Here is a 25243-nt window from a genome sequence, read left to right on the forward strand (position 1 = left end):
TATTCAGACATTGAATCAATGTAAATACGAACTGTTAGGCTAATTGGGTTCTTTGAACAAATTGAATGGCTTTTGTAAATGTTTCTCAGGTACAACCTAAACCTGGTCAGCAAAAGTTCCCTTTTGTACACGATTTCAACGTCTGGCGACGTTAAAACGATGTAATTGCATTCAATTCATTACATTCATTATTCATTCATTACATTCAAAAGTTTGTTGACATCAAAAATTCTTTGACTGTTTTGAGTTGCAGCATCGTTTTGTGAAAAAGGTTGTTTTGATGTAAACTATTCGGCATTGATGTAAAATATATTTGAAATACATATCATATAAAATCAACAAATAGCTTTACCGGTACTAGGAAAGGTTAAAAACATTTTTTTAGTTGTAATTTGTTTACTTCAAGTGAACTACCCAACTTCAAGTGCCACCGATGATAAAGACTGTTCGGATGATGAATTCTGGAAAATGGTCCCAGTGGTCCCAACTCGACAAAGTAGGAGGAGGGACCTCCCGCAATCCCCCATTATTTAAAAAATGAATGACATAAACATGACGCAAAGAAGGTAGATGACTTAGGATACATGTCAATTTTATGTGAGCAAACATTTTAATTTAATAGTTCAAACATTTTTCGCTAAATTTTATTTTAATTTTTTTTTTGTCAGAATGCAAAAGAAACGATGTTGTGGAATAAAATAAAAATTCTCTAAATAAACAGAAGGCGTCGTTGTATTTTCACAAAATCGCCGAATAAGGAACTCGCCGAAACGGGCCATTCCGGACAGCTGCGTATCTTGATAGGCTACGCTGGTTACACATTTTACTTAGTGACATCACAAACGTCACACGCTCCCAAAATTATAACTTTGAGGTGATTATTCACCTTTGAGGTCAGATCTTCACTTCATTTCTGTTTAGTTGATTGCCAAGTTAAGTTAAACTATCGGTAACCCTGTTCATGCCGGGTGAAAAACTGAGTTGCTCGTCCCGTAGTGACTTCACGAGTTTCAATCAGGGTTTCAATTCGCAAGGCATTTCGAATGACCCCTCTCCCCTGGAGGCAATCCCGTCTACGCCAGTGGGCCTACTTACCAGATAACGTACCACACTTGTAACAAACATAACAACTATTCGTTTTTTAACCATTGAAAGCTAATTGGCAATACAATTGCTACATGTCAATAATTGACGTTTTTTTGGCTGTTTCTGCGTTTTAACTTAAACTTAGTAAAAATAAGCTGGTAAACTTTTACACGAGAAAATAAGAATGTCACCGGTTTTCAGCAAAAAAGTAAGGGTTGACCTATACACGAGGTCGGCCTATACTTGAATATATACGATATTACTTTCTAAAACCTCTACAGCCTGTTTCATTCTAAAAAAAGGATCATCAGAAGATCCTTTTTCAAATAAATAAGGACGTTCTGATGACTCCCCTTTTAAGGGGAAACATGCTGTGGTGTAGAGGTTTTACAAAGTAATACCTACATTTGTTGTAATTTGTTCTGCTTGACTTTATTGCTTGGCATTGAGCATTTTTTGTAGTATATATATATTTATTGTTTAAAATCAGGTAACATATGTTTGAATCTTCCCGGATGCAGTTGAAACGGCAATGACTTGGTCTGGCAGCAGTGTAGTCACTACCGGTACTAGGAAAGGTTAAAAACATTTTTTTAGTTGTGATTTGTTTACTTCAAGTGAACTACCCAACTTCAAGTGCCACCGATGATAAAGACTGCTCGGATGATGAATTCTGGAAAATGGTCCCAGTGGTGACCATTTCAACCTATTTTGTTGCTTGTCTTACTTTCTTGCATAGGCTATAGCGGTAGCCTATGGCTACTCTGCTAGCCGACCGCGGTTCGAAGCCTGACCTTCTGGGTGTTAATGGTGGACCTCTGGCTTCTGGAAAAATAACCTCATTATGCTATTAGAGGTCAGAGGAAACATGAATATTTTAAGTTTCCATTGCTCGGTGGGACCCTGGTAAAACTTTTATTCATTTAGATTTAATGCGTGTTCGATTGTTCGTGTGAGGGGTATGGCTATGCCTGGCTCAGTGGCTCACCAACAATCATGTGTTCTATGTTGTTCAATTATGTCTTTCAGCACTATGCCGCTCGTAATGGACATGAATGTATCTCGAGGATTCTTCTGCAAAACGGCGCAGCTGTTGACATAGAGACTCGCTCAGGGATGGCCACACCTTTGCATCGAGCTGCTGGCAACAACGCAGTTAAAGTCGCGGAATTGCTACTGAAGCACAACGCTGATCCCTGCAAACAGGACAGTGATGGAAAGACACCTTTACACAAAGTAACTAAATCTATATGCGAGGAGTATACTCTAACTATTGCCTTTCCGACAGATTTTACTTTTTTACAATAAAATTTTGGCTTGTGCTAATTTGCAGCCACAGTATTGTTGACATATTAGTACTACTACTCTTCCATGACATTACTTTACAGTGTTTTGATTATGGACATATAGGCTATGTGCTCAGTTCAGAACACTGAGCTTTCGAGGGCCTCATGTTTTCAATGATGTTATGAAGTAGACTACAAAATTTCCGACTTGTATCATATGATTTTAAAATACAGCTAATGCTGGTATGCTACTATATTCATGAAAAAGTGAACAAGAAAATCCATTGGAAAGCTCATTCACCCGATTGATTTAGTCAACCGGCATTCTTCATAGATTTGTAGTTCGTTTACAATATTAGTAGATTTTGTACTTTTGCGTATGACGTGTTCAACTGTGTAAGCAAAAATGTGTACGGTACCTAAGTTTCAAGAGGTATTCTTGCTGCGCACTCAGCAAGGGTTTCCAGTGTTCACATCAGATGTACATGTAGCCTACCTTATTTGGGCCTGTGCGGTTTGAATAATATGTGGCATAAAATTGACATCGTACTACCGGTACGGTACTACTAAAGTACGGTCCCAAGGTAGCAAATCATTTTATTTTTACATTGATTTAACGTTTGTTGACATTGACTGATTTGCTGGTTGGGTAAAGACGATTTGTTTGAATGTCACGTTTCCACACCTCTTCTTTTTCCAGGCCGTAGATGGAAAAAGTGGTGAAATTTGTCGATTGCTGATAGCGAAGAACCCAAGATGTGCTGAAATCCAAGACAAAAATGGCAAAGAGGCTAAGCACTACGTGAGAGCAACATTAGAGTACAGTGAGGTTTATAAAGCGGTAAAATGGCGGAAATAGACAAAGAGCTTATAGCCTACATTATTAATTTTTTTCTGTTCAGCACCGAATTTACCTCAAAGCAAACGACTTTATCTACATTTATTAGAAACAAAGGCGTCGCAACTTTTGAAATAGATTTGGATTAATGCTTAAACCACATACCTATCTTTCAACCTATACAAACTACAAACCTATTCAACCTATACAATACTCCAAACCTATCTTTCAACCACATATCAAAAACCGTACTAAAATTTGGCAAGACGCACGAGATCGATCAAACTGGAACATCATTGTACATCGAGGGCTGTATCAGCCATGATACCTACAGAGAGAGAATCCTTAAAACTTTCAATACATTCACATTAAAGATTGTATGCTTTCAGTCTTGATATTTATAGTTTATTCTAAACTTTCCTGTTGTAAATGGATCAGGGATAGCCAAACTGTGCAACAAATGACCGACGCTTTTATTACACCACAGAACTAAAACATATACCGGTAGTTAATCTTGTGATGTGGGTGTAACAATATTGCTCACCACTTAAAACTTTTTATCGGCTATTTTACTGTGCTAGAAGCATATCCATTCGTAGTAACGGGCTGTCCATAAAAGACGCCTTAAGTCAAAGGGGAGGTACTGTAGTTGCAAATTGCGGAAAAGGGTTTTTTTGGAAAAGAACATCCTTTTTAATATTTACAAACAACAAAATCGTTTTACCAATAATGTAAAACCGCGTTCCTATACCTATTTTACAAATAATTACAACCATCTGATTGCGAAACCTGGAGCGGTTCAAACACGCATATCAACTAAAAAATGTTGATATGTTGAAAAAAGTTGATACGGTACGAACATCATGATACAATGTTTATAGGGATGTTCGTTTCGGAATAACGGATCCCTTAGAACCGGTTCTAAATTTGAACCATATCCAAATTATGAAACCGAAATAAGATACTCACCAAATGTTTGCGTTGCTGCGCCGCGTTCTGGTTACTCTGGTGGTCTGTGGTTCTAGTGTTGATCACACAATCTTGTGCGAAAATTCGATACTTGTGTGCGAAGTGGGAGGAGACTTGCCGCGTATCTTTGCAAAGCCTCCCAGTGCGGAGGTCGAGTGAGGAAGATCTTTGTTTGAACTATTGAATGCCAAAAAGATTTAATCACACGGTGAAAATGTTTCATGCACTCACAGCGGGTCTGCTGCTATTCGGCGAATCCGATTCGGAAAGTTCCCTATTCGGAGACGGCCTTTTTCGGAGAGTTCCCTATTCGGAGACTTTTTGAAAATCCAACGACGCCTTATGTTTATTTAGAGAATTTTGTATTTTATTCCACAATATCGTTTTTTTTGCATTCCGACAAAGACAAATAAATTGAATTGAAGGCGTTCATGACCACCTTCAGTTTCGAGAATATATTCTAAGTTTGCATACAGACGGCGACGCAGGATACATGTCAATTTTATGTGAACAAACATTTTAATTTAATAGTTCAAAAATAAAGTTAATTCGCTTTTTATTTTTCGCCAAATTTCAATTCAATTTATTTTTCTTTGTCGGAATGCAAAAGAAACGATATTGTGGAATAAAAACAGCAGCCAGTGCAGATCAAGCGTGCATATGCTGGTTTGTAACAGGGACAATTGTGCATGCTGCTCGGTCAAGTTTAGGCATCTCCATATCACCACATGTTGACTGACTTTGTATGAAGCCTTTTAAGCTAATACTTTTTACTAGGAATCTGAAATAGTTAACTATAGACTACAGAAGACATTTACTACCGGTGGCCTGCCTTGTTGCTTTGCGCGTCCCACATGGTACTCAGTACAATAGGCTACTGAAAGTACTTACTGCATACTAGCCATCACAAGTTATATCTTATGATTTCCAGCTTTGGCTGTAGAATAAGGAAGGTCGATTTTATACTATTTTTGGAGTATTGAAGTGAGTAATGTACCGGTAGTTAGATTTAGCTGAAAAACTCACTTCTATGAAATATCAGCCATACCTGATAAAAAACGGCTTTCGGAAATTCATTTGCTGCTTTGTTTACTACAACAGTATTTTGTGTGTTGTTCAATGTAGCCTGTATGGTGTTGTGTTAGTCTGATATTTTGTGTAATGATTGTTAAAAATTTGAATTCTATGGACTTTGTGTCTGATGCAAATAAATAATAATTTGAAATTTGTTTCGATTATTAAAAAAAAATTTCATTACCGCTACATGGCGCCCAACCAACTTCGAAAATGGCTGCTTATTTTTCATTTAAACTACTTTGACTCAATGACTTAGACCAGCGTGGTCCAACTGCAGGCCCGCGAGCTCCGTTCTTTTGGCCCGCGAACTGATAGTCAGCTTTGCTTTAATCCAGCAATAACACTTCCATTTTTGTTCACTTTGTTATTATAATTGACAAAAAACTTTGTGAATGATCCTTTGTAATGCATAACAATACCACTTTGTTCAATGGGCGTGAGAGTTAGTACACAGCCCCCAGAGCTCCAATTATGTAAACTTAAGAACAATCCGTTTTTGCTGTCAAAGAAAATGGAAAATTCTGCAAGCTTTTGGAAGTTAGTGTCAAAGGAGAAGTTTCCCCTTTTAAAAGATGCTGTTCTAAACCTGTAGGCCACTCGATGTTTGGAAGTACATACATTTGCGAATGTAGCCTACGTTTTCGGCAATGAACAATATTAAAACAAAAAATTGAAATCAACTTGGAAACGAGGCTCTTTACGCTTGCGTTCGCATGGCCACTACGATTCTCGTGGATATCAGCGCTATTGTCTAAAATTAAAATCTAAAGTTGATAAAGAGATTATCTCCCTTTTAGGGTGAAGCAAGCTGTAGAGGTATTAGAGAGTAGTAGCTATATGTCATAGGCTATGTATAATTAGCCAGCAATAAGCCTATGAATCGCTATTTAAAAACATTGGCCGCAAGATAAAAAAAATGTTTTTGGCCCGCGATGAAAAGAAGTTGTACCACGCTGACTTAGACACTCAAAATGAAAACATTTTATGTCGAAACGTAGCCTACTCTTCGAAATATCAAATTAAGAAAAATGAAACAAATACATAAGCTTATTCAGTGTAGGTGAACTACAGTAAGTGAAGATAAGAAATTGGTTGGTAGAGCTACAGCTCGTACTGTAATTTGTCGTAAGAGTGATTATAATGACCTTTTGACGGAAACGGCGGGCGCATATTTCTGCTGAGAGCTTTGTCAACAATTGTTTGTGACGATGACGAAAGAAACTTCCGAAACCAGTTTTACGCATCTCCACACTTTGCGCATGTACGTTACATCAGAAATGTTCTGTTTCCGATCATTGTCAATGAATGATTGAAGGTTCTTGTTTGAAACTTCCTGTCTCAGTAGTGGGTTGGTGCTTTCGCTGATACTGTATCTCCCAACTCTTGCCACTCGTTTGCATTCCTGTTGACTAATGGAATCTTTTTCGCCGCCCTGTACTTGCTAGAAAAGTACTAAAATAAGTTTAAAAAGGTAAAAATGATTCAAGTATCGAGTATGAGAAGATAAGGCTCTCACTGTACTAAGCCATCGGCACTAAGAAAGAGTATGGTGGCCAGTTCCTTTTTCTCGGCGCCTTTCAGAAATTATACCCACCCAATTTAAGTTATTAAACCCTAGGTAGAGGTGAGCGGTGTTTTCAACAACCATTTTAGTCGGGAGTCGAACCAGGTTTGTAATATTGGAAAGCCAACGCCTTGTCCGCTGCTCCATCCCACCGCCATAAGTTACCGGCTGCTAAAATAAATATACAATCGGTATTGAAATTACGTTATCAGGTTAGCAAGATGTCGCACAAAAAAAGTAAAGATTATCGGCCTATGTATCAAAAGTATGAAATTGACATTTTCTAAAATATATGAGTTAGGCCTACTGTAGGTACCGTTTTCTTGGGGTCTGCTACTATTAGGAGAAATCTCTATTCGGAGACAGCATTTTTCGGAGATTTGTAAAATCACAGTGGCATATGTAGGCTATATTGAAAGTAAATAGCTTACAATAGAGAAATGTATGACTTTGAATGTGATGATGGCTATCCCTCGTCTTCGAGGATGATGGTCTTCGCAATAAAATAAAAGCTAACGGTAAGTTCTTAAGTGGCTAACTTTGAATGTAATGTAAAGGCAAACCAAACGTGGTAGCCTATAGGTTTCATCGAAAGGAAATATGTTTGCAACCGCCTAATTGGTCAAGTTCAACTTCGGTACGGTAGCCTAGCTTCCAGCCAGCAAAAATTGTCATTTTTACATCGTTTCAACGTCGCCAGACGTTGAAATCGTGTACAAAAGAGAACTTTTGCTGACTAGGTATACGTTGCAACTGCGAGAAACAATTTACAAAAGCCAAGAACCCAATTACGGTAGCCTTACAGTTCGTATTTACATTGATTCAATGTCTGAATACGATGAATCACTCAGTTGGCCTATCGTTTTTCTTTACATTGATTTCACGTCTGAACAGATTGATTCAATGTAAAAAAGCTGTTTTACTGACTGGCGCGGCGCTTGTAAATGCAATGGTTATTTCGCCAATGAATTGCAACACCGATTTGCTCTAAAATTCCAAAGTACGTTTCAATAAGTGAATAAAAAAATAACAGTTAACCTCTCAAGTACATGTAGCTCCACACAGAGTGAAATTTACATGCCTTTTGACTCTTTTTTATTTCTTTAAAAGTATTATTGACTCAAAAAGAATGTCTAAAAAGACATTACGAAAAGTAACTACGGACAAAGGCCAGTGTTTCGATCTTCCGATCTCTTCAGCGTAGTAAAGTGAAAGTAGTTGTCTTGAAGCGTTGGTTGAGAACTTGAGATGATGATTTGAAACTTGAGTGATTGTTGTGACTGTGAGACAATGAGACTGGATTTAAGTTTTAATTTTGGACCTCAGCGAAACGTAGTTTTACAGCCTATTTGAAGGTGTGATTTTTTTAAGAGAATTTGTGCTAAGAAATGGCAGGAATTTGTTAAAAATAAAAACTAGAAAAAAAGACAAGAATTTACAACTGAGCTAGGACAAAACAATCATCTGAGATGGATCTAAAATACAAGAAATTAGATTCTAGCGGCACATATAAGTATTAAAATTCAAAGAAAATGAAGGGGTGTACCAAGCAGACATCTATAGGATTGGCCCATGATACAAGAGAAGGATCCCCAGAGGATACAAACTGATATGAATGAATCAACAAGTGAATAAAAAAATAACAGTTAACCTCTCAAGTACATGTAGCTCCACACAGAGTGAAATTTACATGCCTTTTGACTCTTTTTTATTTCTTTAAAAGTATTATTGACTCAAAAAGAATGTCTAAAAAGACATTACGAAAAGTAACTACGGACAAAGGCCAGTGTTTCGATCTTCCGATCTCTTCAGCGTAGTAAAGTGAAAGTAGAAAGTTGTCTTGAAGCGTTGGTTGAGATGATGATTTGAAACTAGAGTGATTGTTGTGAGACAATGAGACTGGATTTAAGTTTTAATTTTGGACCTCAGCGATGATGGGTATAGCCACTAGCGTACGCAGGGGGGGGCATTGGGCCATGCCCCCCCCTAAAAATGTTTTAGTAGTTAACGACGTAGACTAAGGCATTTAATATGTTTTGGATTGCACTGTCAAAGCAATTAACAATGTTGTTCTATAGACTAAGCCAATACGAAATAGATGGCCCAATCCACCTACCCCACCCCAGGTAGGCTATGCCAATGTAGCATAGTGTTCTGTAAGCCTATTATAGTGAGAAAGAAATGGATAAAGTCTAAACTAAAACCATACTGGAATATCATGAAGACGTATGGGATATCGATGGCCAGTGGCGTAGCCAGGGGGGGTTTGGGGGTTACAACCCCCCTTTGGCACGAGTGTGACGTCACGATATTGAGAATCATGCTTTCAGTCTCTTTATGCTTGGAAATGATGCTTTCAGTCTAAAAAAAACTTGACTAACTTTAAACAAAACTGCATTAAAAGAGCGAGTTTTGCCAATACCAAACATTCAAACATCTCAGCCAGGAATTAGCAACAAGAAAACATAGAGACTTAGCTTTATTTCCGAAAAATGCCGAAGAAAACATGATCTTATCCTTTTGCTATTCCACCTGACAGCACCATTTTACAGGAATATTCATACCCACATTTTTGTTGAAAATGCTCTCAGAATGCACCAAATTCAAAGTAATTTTTCAAAAATTTCTGCGGGAGGACCCCCAGACCCCCCGCCGCTGGGTGTCGCCTTCGGCAAAAACGCCATCGGACTTCGCCCGCTGGTCGTCAACCCCCCCTTTCAAAATTCCTGGTTACGCTACTGTCAATGCCCCCCTTGAGAAAATCCTGCGTACGCCACTGGGCATAGCAATGTTCCACCTCAGTCCATGTGGGGGCTTCCTATGTGGTATCAGCCATAATTTCCAAATGGACGCATAAACTGTTATTATTTCTTTGTTTTGTTATTTGACATCAATTGAATCATCTCCGGCGTTTTTGTATTGGATTGTTAAACTAGGGATTGGAATTTTCTAACAGTTGAGGATTCGAATATATTCTAAGTTTGTATACAGACGGCGACCGGGCGACGCAGGATAGGCCTACATCATCTACATGTCAATTTTATGTGAGCAAACATTTTAATTTAATGGTTCTAAAATAAATTTAATTCGCTTTTTATTTTTCACTAAATTTCAATTTATTTTTCTTTGTCGGAATGCAAAAGAAACTATATTGTGGAATAAAATACAAAATTCAAAAGTGTAAAGACTAAATAAGCAAAAGGCGTCTTTGGATTTTCAAAAATTTTTGCTTTGCATTTCGTTGAACATTTGTCCACAATTTTTTGATGTCATCAATTGTAAGAGTCCTAATTCTTTGTATGGACTTGAAGAGAATTTTTGGTGGTTTATGAAGCTTGGAGGATGACTTGATTCCAAACAATGCAGGTGCATTTTTGTTTGTTTGTTTTATATTTATCCTGCATTGCGGGAAAGCGGACTTGAGCGCTATGCATCGGTGTACGCCTTCCGACGTACACCTGACCCACGCTGCAGCCGATGGCAATGTCTGTTTCCGGTTGTCTACTCTATTTATGACTTAAATTTGGTACTACCCATTACTCGAAAATCGATCACTGGGTAGAGGCAATTATCGTAAAGTTTCTTGCCCAGAGAAACAACAGAAAGTGCGAGTGGCTGGAATCGAACATGCAGGCTCTCGACTGCGAGCCCAACGCGCTAACCACTCGGCCATTACTATAGACTTGGATAATAAACTGAACTAACCTTGTTAATTACTTCACAGTGTAGATTCTAACGATCAGTGGCGCCGCCAGACCTTCAACAATGGGGGGGAAAAATATTGACAGTGCAAGACAGTAGCGTAGTCAAAAATTTTGAAAGGGGGTGTGTTGACAGCCGGCGGGCGCAGCCCGATGACGTGTTCGCCGAAGGCGACACTCAGCGGCGGGGGGTCTGGGGGGCCTCCCTCAGAAAATTTTGAAAAATTACTTTCAGTTTGGTGCATTCTGAGAGCATTTTCAACAAAATTGTGGGTATGAATATTTCTGTAAAATGGTGCTGTCCGGTGGCATAGCAAAAGGATAAGATCATGTTTTCTTGGGCATTTTTCGGAAATAAAGCTAAGTCTCTATGTTTTCTTGTTGCTAATTCCATACTGAGATATTTGAATGTTTGGTATTGGCAAAACTCGCTCTTTTAATGCAGTTTCGTTTAAAATTAGACAAACTTTGTTTTAGAGACATAGGTTGATTGCTTTTTCTTGCGAGATTATTACGGTTTTATTATTTATCAATTTTCTCTTTGGTTGATTCAAAAAGCGATCTTATTCCGGTAAGTCACTAACTTTTATGCTTTGAAGTCAACCCAAAGTTTAGAAAATGTAACGTCATAGAGGTCATACATCTTGATGAGTGTCAAACAAAAAGCTTTGAGACAATGAAGTTACTTTAGGCTATTTCTGATATATTCAAGTTTTGTATAACAAATAGCTGTTTAGATGTTAATCTAGATCGAACAAGCGATCTCAGCAGTTGCAGATGGCTTGCATTCTTGCACAGTTTGATGAGAAATTACATCATATTAAGCTAATGCTTTTCTTGTAAACAATGTAGACCTATTAACATCCGTAAATTCAATTTGAAAGGTTGAAACCCTCAAACCCCCGTCCCTTGGCTACGCCACTGGTGCAAGACAATGGTATATTATTTAATTGCTCTTGTTTTCTACCAGGGCTGGAAATCCTCACTAAACCAATCAATCAATGGTCTTGTTACACCGAAGATGACAACCTTATATTTTACTGATCTCCGGAGCTGACGTAAACCTTAAGGCATAGATCTGTTGACTCAATGCAAACCCTTTGAAGGTTGGGGGGGGGGGGGCTGTCAATTCAACTTTTTTGTATTAACAGTTGTATCTCTAAAACCACTGAGGCTGCGACTACGAGATTTCTTGACTTTTCCTAACTTTTATTCACCTCTATTGAGCTGAAATTTTGAGCGAATAAAGGTTATAAATTGAAAGATATAAGGCATTTCTCAGCACATCCTCTGAAATATTTCATATTCTATTGTGAAACATTTTCCCACCAGCTGGATGAAAGTAATTAATTTGGCCCATGTCTCGTTAATCCTAACTGTTTCACAGCGTGAAGGGCATTGGCTGTATGTAAAATAATGTAAAAAAAAATTAATTACAACATTACAATGCACGTTCTTCATTACTCTACCAAAATATAATGTGTAAACTCACGCTACAAATTACACTCATAAGTGACTTCAACATTACAACGTAGCAGTTCTAAAATTCACATGGTTTTAATTTTCGGATATACTCAGCGTGAATATTTTTACAAAGTGAATCCCAAATTTTTAAACCGTGCCAAAATAACAGAGATATCACTCCTAAAGCATAAGAAGAATCGACAGCCCCCCCCCCCCAAACTGATCAAGACTCCAGGAGCCCAACCTTCTAAAAAGGGTTAGAAGTTATGTCGACTTATTCTTGATGCCCCCCTTATCGAAAATTGTTTTTTGTAGTACCGCTTTGAAAGTGGATTACGACTATGAACATTGAACAAAAGAATAAATTTTAAACTTCAATTTGTATTGAAAATACATAACGTAATGTCTTCCAACCTTATCACATTTTTTGCATTACGTAATATTTACCACCACCAAACCACTTTTGACGATCGAATTTGTCAATATATTATTCGGTAAAATGTTTAGATGATGTCACGTCATAACGCCAATTTGAGATGTAATTTCATTTATGACGTCGTATGGATGAAAAACTTTTACAAGTTTTATACTCTGCTGAGATTAAAGAAGAAACATAAATGATAAATATTGGAGAAATTGAGTCTCCTTTACAACTTAAGAATTGAACAACTCAAAACTGCTGAAACAAAACGTTTTGTTTAAGTGAAAGAATCACTACAAGCAACCAATGCCAAAATGCGCGCGGAAGAAGTCATGGGAGTGTGAGATATCAAAAGTTTTACAGGTTGTTATTTTTCTACATCAATGTGACGTTAGTTAAAACTTTAAAAAGTGTATATCTTTGCTTCTGTAGAAAATCTTTTTATCTTCTGTACAATTTAGTCATCAAGGTTTTCCATACTTTATTTTAAAGAGAGAGCTTTTACCTGCCTGCCCCCCCCCCCCCCCCTGCCGGCGCCACTGCTAACGATCTGTATTAGCCTGATGCTGCGGGTTCGTGGTGACAATATCGAATTACACGAGCTTTCGGAACACAGTTCCCTAGTCATGTGCTATGACGAAGGTTAGAGTCGGTTGTAATTCCCGCGACTATAGGCAAAGTATTTAAAGAGTTATCAAGTTATCAACATCAAGAGTTATCCATCGCGCATGATTTAAAGGGTCCATTTTCCAAGCAGCACATCCATTGTCAATTCTACCTGACCCAATACCTTTGCTGTATTCGAAAAGAAATCTCTGATCGCCGCTTTAGTCGCCCAGTAGCCTACTACATCAGAAATATAGTGTTCGTGTATTGGAGTATCAATCGTTTTGAATGATACTTGAGGAAATTTATGAATGTTCTCTTTGCACTTTTCGTAATTTCTCCGTGGACCTGTTGTTCCTCCATTACGTTTTTTAAACAGGGCTTTTAATGGAAGCTTATTTTGGTGCAAAGCACATCCAACTGTGTGAAGTCTCCGATTAATAAACCAGGCTTCCTTTCCATCCAGCGTTGACAGATGTATTGTCTACAAGTATTGCCTTGATGATCTCACAGCTGTCATATTCTTCTATCACCATAGGCATACTGCTGTATTCTTACTTCTGCCTCGTTATTAAGTCAGGAGATACTTTGGTAAGATATAGGTTTTTTGTATATTGAACGAAACGCTTATAAGTCAGACAACACAATAACAACGCACTGTACTTCACAAACTACTCTTTTTCACTGCATAAAGATACAACCACGTCTTAGCACGAGAGTTTACGCCTCATTGAATACTTAAGCTTCCATGCAATTTTCCGCAGACCATGTGTCGAATCTAAAAGCAATGACCAATAGCGATACACAACACCTCCCTTCTACTCTGAAAACCCGTGAAAGAGTTAACATTCAAACATTCTTTTTGGCTTACATCTTCTTGAAGACGTTCTTGGTGGTTGTTGTTATTGCAGGCCCGTAGCCAGACATTTTCAAGGGGGGGTTCCCAAATCCAAAAATATGGACCTTTTAATAACACTTTCTTCTTTGCCTGTCCCCAAGCAAGCAATCAAAACAAAGGAAGTGGCAGTAGCCTACATAATATATAGACCAAAAAACAAAACAAACTTCAAATTGTCAACGTTACAAAAACGAATAAATAAATAGGCTACGAACAATTTTCACATTAACAATAGCACATCTACAAGGACGCCGGAAACGGAGGGCAGAGGGGGCGGATGCCCTTTTAAGGTCATGTAAACTACTGCACATTTTGCAATATAACAATTTCTGCTATTCGCTTTTAGCCTAAATTGTCTACGATATGCGAGGTTCTAAACCAGGGATCCGGAAATAGTGGGTAGCGACCCAAATTTGGATCGCGAGATCATCCACAGTGGGTCGCAAAAGGGTTTAAACTTACTATAAATATAACTAATTGTATGTTAAAAATAAATACAATCATATACTCTTTGACGTACTGAGTTTCGTCTTTCCACCTAAAACATCGGGAAGCTGATCGTGAGCTGCATGTTCAGAACAAATGGAAAACCTCTGTCCTTCTGTCCCGAACCAAAATATCTTAGGGTGACACTATAGTGACTAGACAGATCGCTCACATACCACCATCATTTAGTGTCACTGCGCAAGAAACTGACATCCCGCACTGGGCTACTCAAGCGCCTGGCAGGCTCCAGCTGGGGTGCGAGGGCTGACACTTTGCGTATAGCAGCCTTTTCCCTTGTCTACTCTTCAGCAGAGTACTGTGCACCTGTTTGGTGCTGCAGTGCTCACTGCCATAAACATCGTCACAGCCATAAACAGAGCCTTGCGCACAGTGACCGGATGCCTGCGTCCCACACCATTGGACAATCTCCCATTCTCGCTGGCATCCAACCCGCTGATCTTTGTCGTGAAAAAGCGACTCTGTCTCTCAGTCGACGGGCACCGGAGCCTAACCATCTTCTTCATCACAAGATCTCTGCTCTCCAAACGAGCACCCCGTCGACTGAAATCAAGACACCCATTCGTGCCAGCCGCTCAACTTCTGATCAACGAAGCTGATGAACAAAACATCTCTGTGGCCACTTAAGCAGACCATCTATTGAATTCTGACCGGAAGTCAAGTAGCCTATTACCAGACTCCATTCGTTCATTTCCTACGCCGACACATGCTCCATAGGCCTGACACCACAAAGACAGGCATGGGTGCGCCTCAACAGTCTTCGTACGGGCGTCGGGCTTTTCCGCTCAACCATGCAGTCCAGGCCCGTAGCCAGCCGGGGGCCAGGGGGGCCTCGCCTCCCTGAAAAAAATTTCGCCCTCCCTGGCAAAATCCCAACATTCTTGAGCAACAGCTGCAATTATAATGATTTTGCCCATTTTCGCGTTGCAGAGCTCCAACTGGCCCAATTAACTACAATTGTTTTGTTTAGTTAACAGCTATGATGATTAAACAATTTCGCCCTCCCCCCTAACTCCTCCTTTGGCAACCTCAACAGGTTCAATTCAACTAAGGCCGACACGTGTTAGGTTGGTAAAAAAATTGTCAAAAACTGTGTAAAATAAAAATGTTTTGGGAAAGAATGATAACCTAACAAAGAGGGAATGGATTTCCAGCAGGCCTACAAACCGGTACAAATTAGGCTATACTTAATTCTAACCATTCTTAAATACTTACCATACTTAATTCATACCCATTACTTACCATACTTAATTCTAAGGGTCAGTGATAACCAATTTGTGCAGTGATAAACCAAATTTGTGCAGTTAAGCAGTGTTTATTTTTTTTCTTCAATCCAATCAGTGTAAATAAATTTTGTTTCTAGTTTTCTGATCTGTGAAGTGTTCAACCTTGCAGCAGATATTGCTACATTTGAATCTAGCACTGCCGTTTGTGAGTGTGGATTCTCAGTGTTAACAAGGGCTGACGCTCCCACTAGACGGAGCATGTTACAACCAAGACAGGCAAACTTAGTGCTTATGGCCTTTGAACATTCTGTATCGAAATCTATCGATTTAGACGTGTTTGTGAGACGGCTTGCATCCAAACATCCGCGACTGCAATTGCAATAGACTAGCTCACGGTTGTATAGGCGGCAGGGGCGTTGACAAGGGGGTCTAGGTGGTACTTTTGGACCCGGGCCCGGAATATTTAGGGGCCTGGATTTAAAAGATTCCCCGCGACTTCCAACATTATCAATATCTTAATATAATCAGATCTAAAGGAATTGCCATCAGAGGTTAAAACAGCCACTTCAGCTGTCAGATGGTAAGTACGGTGCCCCCTTCCGGGTATGATTTCCCTAACCACGATTTTTTTTTTCATAAACACGAAAACATTTTCTCAAAAACACGAAATTTTTTTATTCACCCACTCTTAATTCTGAATATACATATTTTTTGGTGGTAATCACTTTTAGCTACTTGCGTCTACTTTATAAAGACAACTTTAAACATACTGACGACGATCGTGATTGAGAGCAAAGATTTCGCGGTTTACGGAGAAATCCCTAATGCGCAGTTGGAGAAATTCGTGGATACAACAAATCTTTGAGAATATAATAATACATGTATTTTTGAATAAGACCCTTCTGATGATCCGTTAAAGGTGAAACAGGCTGTTAAAGGTTTCAGATGGTAATAGCTATATTTGATTTAATAATACAATGTATATATAAATGATTTTATACGAATGGCAAATGACAGAGAAGTTTGGAAGACCATGATCGCCAACTGTATCAGATCAGGCACATAATCATCATCATAATCATATATAAATTACAATTTTGGTAAAGAGGTGACTTTTTTCAACCATAAACAGATGAAACCAAGCAACCACACGGCATTTAACATAATATATTAAACTGAACATAAACTACAAACGTTTTCGGCCATACACATGTTAGCCCTTGTTAAGTATCGAAAAAATAACTGATTTTACACCTACATTGAATTCACATCTACATTTTCAATGTAGATTTAAAATCAGTTATTTTTTCGTTACTTGAAAAAGGCTAACATGTGTAGTGTGATCGAAAACGTTCGTAGTTTATAGTTTATGTTCAGTTTAATATATTATGTTAAATGCCGTGTGGTTGCTTGGTTTTATCTGTTTACATATAAATTATACAAATGATATTCCTTTTAATTTTCTACTTTGAACGGCATGTGTCATCCTCATTTTAACAGCACATCAATAAAAGTTTGTACACAAATCAATCATTTTATTTTTCGTCATTAACGCGTCCGGGGCGAAAAAGATACTAACTACAAAAATCGATATAGACCTACCAGCACGTTAATGAACGGGAAAAGGTGGCAAAACCTTTAAAGGTTTAAAACGTGCCTGAATGAAAAATTATGTAGTAGGCTATGTATCAGTAGTTAGCACGGCTACAAAACCCAAAAAACAAATAGCAAAAAATAAAACAAAAACAGAAAGAAGCACACATGTAGTAATGAATGACAGCCTAATGAAAAGTGTTGTGGATTGAATTTGCCAGTTCTAATATTGATGTGGATGAGCAGTCATAACCTTTGTATTCATAACATTGTCGATAAAGGGGCCCGAAAATGAATTGGTACCGGGCCCGAGAAATCCTGTCAACGGCCCTGATAGGCGGAATGTAATCATATGTATCAAAATCCTCGGCACTAGCTTCTTCGAGCCAGTTAAAGTTTTTGCTCGTAACAAGTACCGCTATTTATACAACAAGTCAACAATTGTTTTGTTATGTTGGTCATTGTAATATGGTTGCCGTGATAAGAGACCAGTGTTGGTCTTAACCAGTGGCGTAGCCAATGGGGGGGGGGGGGTTACAACCCCCCCCCTTTGGCACGCGTGTGACGTCACGATATTGAGAATGATGCTTTCAGTCTCTTTATGCTTGAGCATGATGCTTTCAGTCTAAAAAAATTTGCCTAATTTTAAACAAAACTGCATTAAAAGAGCGAGTTGTGCCAATACCAAACATTCAAACATCTCAGCCAGGAATTAGCAACAAGAAAACATAGAGACAGCTTTATTTCCGAAAAATGCTGAAGAAAACATGATCTTATCCTTTTGCTATGCCACCTGACAGCACCATTTTACAGGAATATTCATACCCACATTTTTGTTGAAAATGCTCTCAGAATGCACCAAATTCAAAGTAATTTTTCAAAATTTTCTGGGGGAGGCCCCCCAGACCCCCCGTCGCTGGGTGTCGTCTTAGGCGAACACGCCGTCGGGCTTCGCCCGCCGGTCATCAAAACCTCTCCTTTCAAAATTCCTGGCTACGCTACTGGTCTTAACACTAAACTGACATATTGCAATTTTTGTGGATACCGGTGTTTAAGAGGTTAAAATGCCAAAATCATTCAAATTTTTTCGGCCCCCCCTAACAAAAAGTTGGCCCCCCTTGCTCTACGGTTTGGCTACGGCCCTGCCATGCACCAATAGTGAATGGCCTCTTCCTCCTCCTGTGAATGTGGTGCCGAAGAACAGACCGCAGACTACATCATCAATGACTGTGGAATGGAGTGGAAGGTCTGCGTGTCATGGATGATGAAACCAAAGACTGGCTGCTCTCTGGTAGCCTTCCAGTGTAGTCCTGGAACATCGTGAATCTGGGGTGGTAAAAGGGTAGATCCTCGGTCCCAGAGGCTTACATGACGACGACCACAGTTAGTAGATCCACTCGCTTATTAAGCCCAATTTGGTCCATTCCTGAATAACTGAAAGTATAGGAGTGGTAGAAAATCCCCCCCCCCCGCCCAATAAGCCCAAAATTGTCCGGTTCCGATGTGGGCTTAATAAGCGAGGACGACCGTATTGAAATTGATATTAAATTGCAAAAGATTTTGCGCAAAATTATATGCTTCTCAAACGTTCGGGCTGCGAAGATTTCGAACGATTGTCTTTTGGGTCGGGCCAACAAGTATTTGCGGAGCCCTGTTCTAAACAAGCAACAATATATTAACATGTTTATTCAGAACTCTCTGGTGGAAGGTTTCAGCTGATCATATGTAGCTGATCCTGTTATCGTATGTACACTACACCTTCTCCAAAATGTGGACCTTTTCGACTCAAGGGGGGTTCCCGGGAACCCCGAGAACCCCCTTGGCTACGGGCCTGTTATTGTTATTGTTTGTTTATTGGCCGCTGCGAAAAATATCTACAATAAATCAAAACACTAAGTACAGTAAAACTGTTGAAAAGTTTACAATAAAAAAAAAACGAGTAAAAAATGATGGTAGCATCACAGCAGCGGGAGGCTGCGAAGTGACCGTTCAAGGTCTTCAAGTCAAGCAGCCACCCTTAATTCATCAATGATAATTATAATTGAATAATTGAGACAAAGAGATAATAATACATAAATAACGGTGAAGCTGTCCAAGATGATAAGAAATCAAAAAACTGATTAGTAGGTTAATTTAGCATTTGTTTAATATGAGTCAATAATTTTCTTTTTGTACATTCTTTTAAAAGTTATGAATGAGGATTTGCGAATTTCATCTGATATATTATTCCAAATTTTTGCGCCAGAGTATTTTATAGAGCGTTGTAGTTTTGTGGTTGTGTATCGATAATAATAGTAGGCCTAATCTAGGTTGGTCGAGTTTCGAGTAGAAAAGTTGTGAATTTGGTTACATTTCTTAAAGTAGTTTTGAAAAGTGTCGGGTAATAAATTAAAACTAAACTGATACATAAACTTAGCAATTTCAAAGTTGTACAGATCTTTTAACTTTAGGATATTTAGTTGTTTATAAAAGGGTGTGACATGGTCAGCCCATTTGCCTTTCACAACAGCTTTGACTGCCTTATTTTGCAAAACACCAAGCTTTCCAATATGTGTTTTGTATGACGACCCCCAAATTGTCAGTCCGTATATTAGGTAAGGATGCACAAGAGAATAGTAAAGCTGAAGCATAGCTTTGGTAGATAAACAATGTTTTAATTTAGAGAGTATGCCAACAGATTTGGAGAGTTTGGAAGATAGAGCATCAATATGAGGAAGAAAAGATAGATTTTTGTCAATTAAGATACCAAGGTATTTAGCAGTGTGAACATTTTTTAGTTGGGTAGGCTATTGCCGTAAAATACTTCAACATTAGTTGATTTTTGGTTGGTTTTGGGTGCAATTATTAAAAAGTTAGACTTAGAAGCATTTATCGTAAGTGAATTGGCTGTGATCCAACGTTTGATTCCTTTCAGTTCAAGATTAATTAAATTTTGAAGACTTAATAAATTATCGGCTTTAATAACAAGACAAGTGTCATCAACAAATAATCTAGGAACAGAAGAAACACAGTTAGATATATCATTTATATAAAGTAAAAAGAGAAGCGGTCCTAATATGGACCCTTGAGGGACACCAAATTTTATTTCTTTTAATGTAGAATTTTCTTGACCAATAGACACAAATTGTTTACGATTTTTCAAGTAGGAAGTAAGTAAGGCATTGGCAACTCCTCGAATTCCATAATGATCAAGTTTATGCAAGAGTTTTTCATGATGAACTCAGGGATATCTAGAGAAGGGGATATGAAGGCTTTTAATACGTCTGACAATAGAAGGGCTTCTGTTTATCGTAAATAATCTCTGTTTACCGTAAACTGACAATCGGCACTGTTAGTAGTTTAATAACTCTTGTTATGATAACCTGCATTGCGCTATCAGCATCAAGCCTGGATACTCACTGCACGCTCATGGTTACTTGATAATTCAACTACCCGTTTATTTGCTTTAAATCTGGCCTACTGCAAAGACTTTGTTAAAAAAAGCAGCTAACTTGTAACTTTTCAACTGTCTTTCCAAACAAGTATTCTTTAAATATGCTCTATGTAACATTTACTAACTGTCATCTGTAGCTGACTGTACCAGTTGCACAACAAAACTTTCTGCAATTGTGAAAAGAACTGCATGTTTTACGCACTACAAACTACCGCCCTGGTAGCCTAGTGTCATAAGAATAAGGCAATCGCTGTGAGCCTTCGCATCCCCTTGTTTAGATATCCCTGGATGAACTGTGTCAAAGGCTTTTTTAAGATCTAGTAAAACAAGTCCAGTCAATTCATTGTTCTGCATTTGCTCGTATGAGGAGGTAATAATGTCTAAAGCAGCATGACTTGTTGAATGGTTGGCACGAAAGCCATACTGAGTAGGCGTTAAGATCGAATGCTTATTTATAAACGACGTCAAACGTTTGAACATTAACTTTTCTAGAATCTTTGAAAAGCATGAGAGTAGAGAAATTGGTCTATAATTATTTGTTTCGAGTTTGTTTCCAGATTTATAAATTGGAATGACTTTAGCAATTTTGAGAACATCTGGAAATATGCCATTCGAAAATGCGTGGTCGAAAAGGATGGATAGAGGCAAGGCTATGATAGTCGAAGAGATTCGAAGGAAATAAGGCGAGATACCATCACTCCCTGCTGATTTATTTAACTTTAGCTGATGTATTTCTTCTATTATTTCGTACACGTCTGGTGGTTCAAGGAAAATTGAAGAGGAAACACGGTTGCTTAAAAAGTCTTTAAAATTATTTGTTTTATCAGTTTCGACTCGTTCTGCGAGGTGGCTTCCGATATTGGCAAAAAAGGAATTAAAACTCTCAGCTATTATTTTTGGATCGCTTTCCAGTTTATCATCAACGCGAACACAATCAACATTTTGGGTTGTTTTCTTTTTATTGGGCAAAAGAGAATTTATAATACTCCTGATTTTTTTTTGGTTCATTACTATTAATGTTCAGTTGGTTTTGAAAATACTGCTTTTTTGCTATACTTTTAATCTTTGTTAGTTTATTTGAGTATTTTTTGTAAATGTATTTTCCTGTTTCGCCTCCTGTTAGAAAGTGAGTTTTGTACATTTTTTGTTTGTTTCGTATGGAAACAAGCAATCCTCGAGTCAGCCAGGGTTTACTTTTTAATTTAGTTTGTCTACGAGAGAGTTGTTTAAGTGGAGCATGTTTATCAATTACGCTAGTGATTATTTTCACAAAGCGAGCAAACTTCAAGTTTAAATTATCAGATGTCAATTCAGACAATACTGGTAGTAATTCAGACATATCATTACTAAGATCATTACAATATAGCTCAAGGTTAAAGTGCCGTTTGTCTCTGACAAAGTAGGCATTTGAACGAGAGCAGTTCTTTAAACCAGAAATAATACAGAATATAGGATAATGGTCCGAGAGGTCACTAGTGATTATACCAGGCAGGATAGCGTTTGAAGTGTCATTTGTTAAAATGTTGTCAATAGTTGATGAAAAGGTATCAGTCACTCTGGTTGGTTCAACTATCAGAGGGTACACTCCATTGCTTTCTAGCATGTTTAAATATTCGGTCACACCAGGGAGATTGCAATTAGTGATGTTTATATTAAAGTCCCCTAGAAGATAGTACTTTTCATTCTTTTCGTTCAGAGTGGTTAGGGAATTATTTAGATCTTGAACAAAAGAAGATAAATTAGTTCCTGGGTGTCTATAGAGTGCACCAACTATTAGTTTAGATTGAGTGGTCAAGTTTTTGATACTAATCCATAAGTTTTCACAGTAATTGGAATCGACTTTACAATGATTTAAAACAGAAAAAGAGTAACGGTTGGAAATATATATCATGACCCCACCAGCAGAGGTTAACGAGTTTTCATATACAAAGTCGTAGCCAGGAATAGCAATGTTTACCAATGGTGCTGTTTTAATGCGAGTTTCAGTGATACATATGACGTCAGGAAGGGTTTGTAGTGTCGTAAGAAAATCGTACAAAGAATCATAGTTTTTTTGGATGGACCTAATATTAATATGAAGAAATGCTATAGTTTTATTTTGGTTTCTATAAAGTGCTGGAGAATTTTGTTCGTAATAGTTACTTGGGCTAATATTCTGTACAAGCGACTTGTTTAGAGTTTCACACAAATCAAAGTTGTCGTTTGGATTGCAAATGAACGTGGCTGGTTGACTTGAACGCAAAAATTCAAAAGGATTATAATCAATCGAGCTAGACATGAGCAAGCCATTTCAGGCGCATTCTTAGAACAACACATTAGTTCAGGGCTAGTCACTTTCTATTTCGGTGTCAGAGGCAGTTTCCAATGAAGTATTTACGTTTAGTAGCAAAGGTTGATAATTTAGCTTATTAAAGTCAATGTCAATTCCAACCTTAAACAAATCATTATAACTATTAATATGCAGCCATTGTCCAGTACCTTCATCTTTTCCATCTTTTACCACTCCTGCTTTTTTAGCCGATCTTTTCATACGAATTCTTCCATTGATGGTGTGCGCTAGAACAAATTTACCGTCGCAATGATTTTTTACATATGAAAGCAGTTTGGATTTTAGAGTGGTTAGGTCTTCTGTGATAAAAGCATTGTTGAAATCGTGGTTTGCCTTCAGGTTTTTCTTCGCTCTAATTATTTCATTCCGTTTTTTTGCAGTTGGAGAAGCGAACGATGATCGCTCTAGGCTTGCCTCCTGAGCGCTGTTTCCCAAGGCGATGCGCTCGCTGAATTTCATTCTCGTTCAAACTAACGTGTAGTGTTTTTGCAATTTTTAATATTGTTTCTTCTCCATCGTCACTATTAGGATTGGTTTCAGCTACTCCATGGATTCGTAAGTTTTCACGTCTGCTGTATTGTTCTAATTCATCGGTCTTTGCAATGTTTAGATTCAAGGCTTGTTTTAGTTTCAAATTTTCCTCATTCAGTAATTTTAGATGGCTTTTGCTCTCTTTGAGTTCCTTTTTTATAATTTTAATTTCTTTAGCTAAACTCTTTACTGTATTGTTTATTTCTTTAAGTTCTTGTCGGTCTTCTTCGCTGAAATTGGTTGAAATTTTCTTGCCAGATGGCATCTTGACAGCGCACAAAAAACACGTCCGTTCGCTGGAATGACTGAGAATGAATGTTGGACCAGATTGGATGTTTCCACATCTTCTTCATCTGCTGGATGGTCAAAACGCGGTTGTAGCTGTTCGATGTGCCTTTTCCACATCGGACCGTGGGGTAATACCCGCACGTTTACACTGCGGCTACCGAACACTTTCGTTACCACAGCTGGGACCCACTTAAGGTCTTGTGTCTGTCGAGGTCCGCAATACAGCGCATAACAGGGGGTTCCCACTTCAAACTGAGGTCTTTCCACGCTCTGAAGTGCTTCCGCATTTCCTTGCCTGTTGACTTGCTTACTTTGTGCGAAGTGGGCTGGTGACGGTAGCATGACGTCGATCTTGGCGCGAATGCGGCGCCCCGAAAGCAGTTCATCTGGTGATAAGCCACTTGATAGCGGTGTTCTTCTGTATAGAATTAAAAACTCTAGAAGTGCTTGCTTGGGTGGCAAACTCGACTCCTTTAGTGCTTGCTTGAACGACTGCACAAGCCGTTCTGCAGCCCCGTTCATTGCTGGGTGATAAGGTGCCTCTGTCAAGCGCACTATACCCCTTTCTTTGCACCACTGCTGGAATTCCTCAGATTTAAAACTTGTGGCGTTGTCCGATACAATTGTATGTGGATAGCCAAAATGCGAGAAATCTTCTTCCAGCAGCTCAGTTGTAGCTTGCGTTCCCACTGATGTAGTTGGGTGAATGCAAGGGTAATTAGAGCACGCATCTACAATGACTAGCCAATTGCGTCCCATAAAATTAATTGCATGGTCAATATGAATTCTACTCCACGGCTTCTCTGGCAACATCCACGGGTGGTTGATTGCTTTTGCCGGTATGTTTTGATGTTCGGAGCATGCAGTGCACTGACGGCAGTTTTCTGCAATGTCTTGGTCGATTCTGGGCCAATAAACTGCTGACCGTGCCAGCTGTTTCATTCTTTGTATCCCGAAGTGCCCAAGATGAAGAAGTTCCAGGACTTGTTTGTGAATACTTCGTGGAATGACTAGTCGGGCTCCATATAGTAAGCAACTATTCTCTACAGACAATGATGGAGCGATTCTTCTGAAGTCCTCTGTCGAGTAGGTGTCACAATTTGGTGCTTCAGACGTCTTTGATTCAGGCCATCCTTCCCTGGTGTATCTCATTACCGTTGATATGACTGGATCCTTGAGAGACTCTTTTGGGATCATTCCAGGCTCTGTTGGATTCAGCTGAGCGTTAATCATTTTGATGGTACTCACTACAAAAGTGTTCTCTTCCTCTTCCTTTCCGTTGAAGATGGCGTCTTCTCCCGCAGGCAACCTGCTGAGTGCGTCAGCGTTGCCGTGCTCTTGCGTTTTCCTATACTCAATTGAGTAGTCGTATTGACTCAACATGAGTGACCATCTTGCCAAACGGTTGGCTGCTAAAGCTGTTGTGGCT

The 25243-nt window shown here is 38.7% G+C and overlaps 1 protein-coding gene across 4 annotated transcripts in view; it reads left to right on the top strand.

Moving 5' to 3' along the window:
* The window catches only part of LOC145765259 (uncharacterized), a 40880-nt gene that overhangs the window by 2984 nt on the left and 12653 nt on the right, over window positions 1-25243 (top strand). For 3 of the 4 annotated variants that reach the window (XM_082577055.1, XM_082577053.1, XM_082577054.1), the window contains exons 2-3: window positions 2116-2322; window positions 3073-3174. In XM_082577055.1, the coding sequence (XP_082433181.1) occupies window positions 2116-2322; window positions 3073-3174 (309 nt within the window). Of the gene's footprint in view, window positions 1-2115; window positions 2323-3072; window positions 3175-8898; window positions 8947-11491; window positions 11730-25243 lie in introns of those variants that run through there. The other variant, XM_082577052.1, reaches the window with a different exon arrangement.

The sequence above is a fragment of the Aplidium turbinatum genome, chromosome 2 (assembly GCF_918807975.1).
Source record: "Aplidium turbinatum chromosome 2, kaAplTurb1.1, whole genome shotgun sequence".
Taxonomy (NCBI): domain Eukaryota; kingdom Metazoa; phylum Chordata; class Ascidiacea; order Aplousobranchia; family Polyclinidae; genus Aplidium; species Aplidium turbinatum.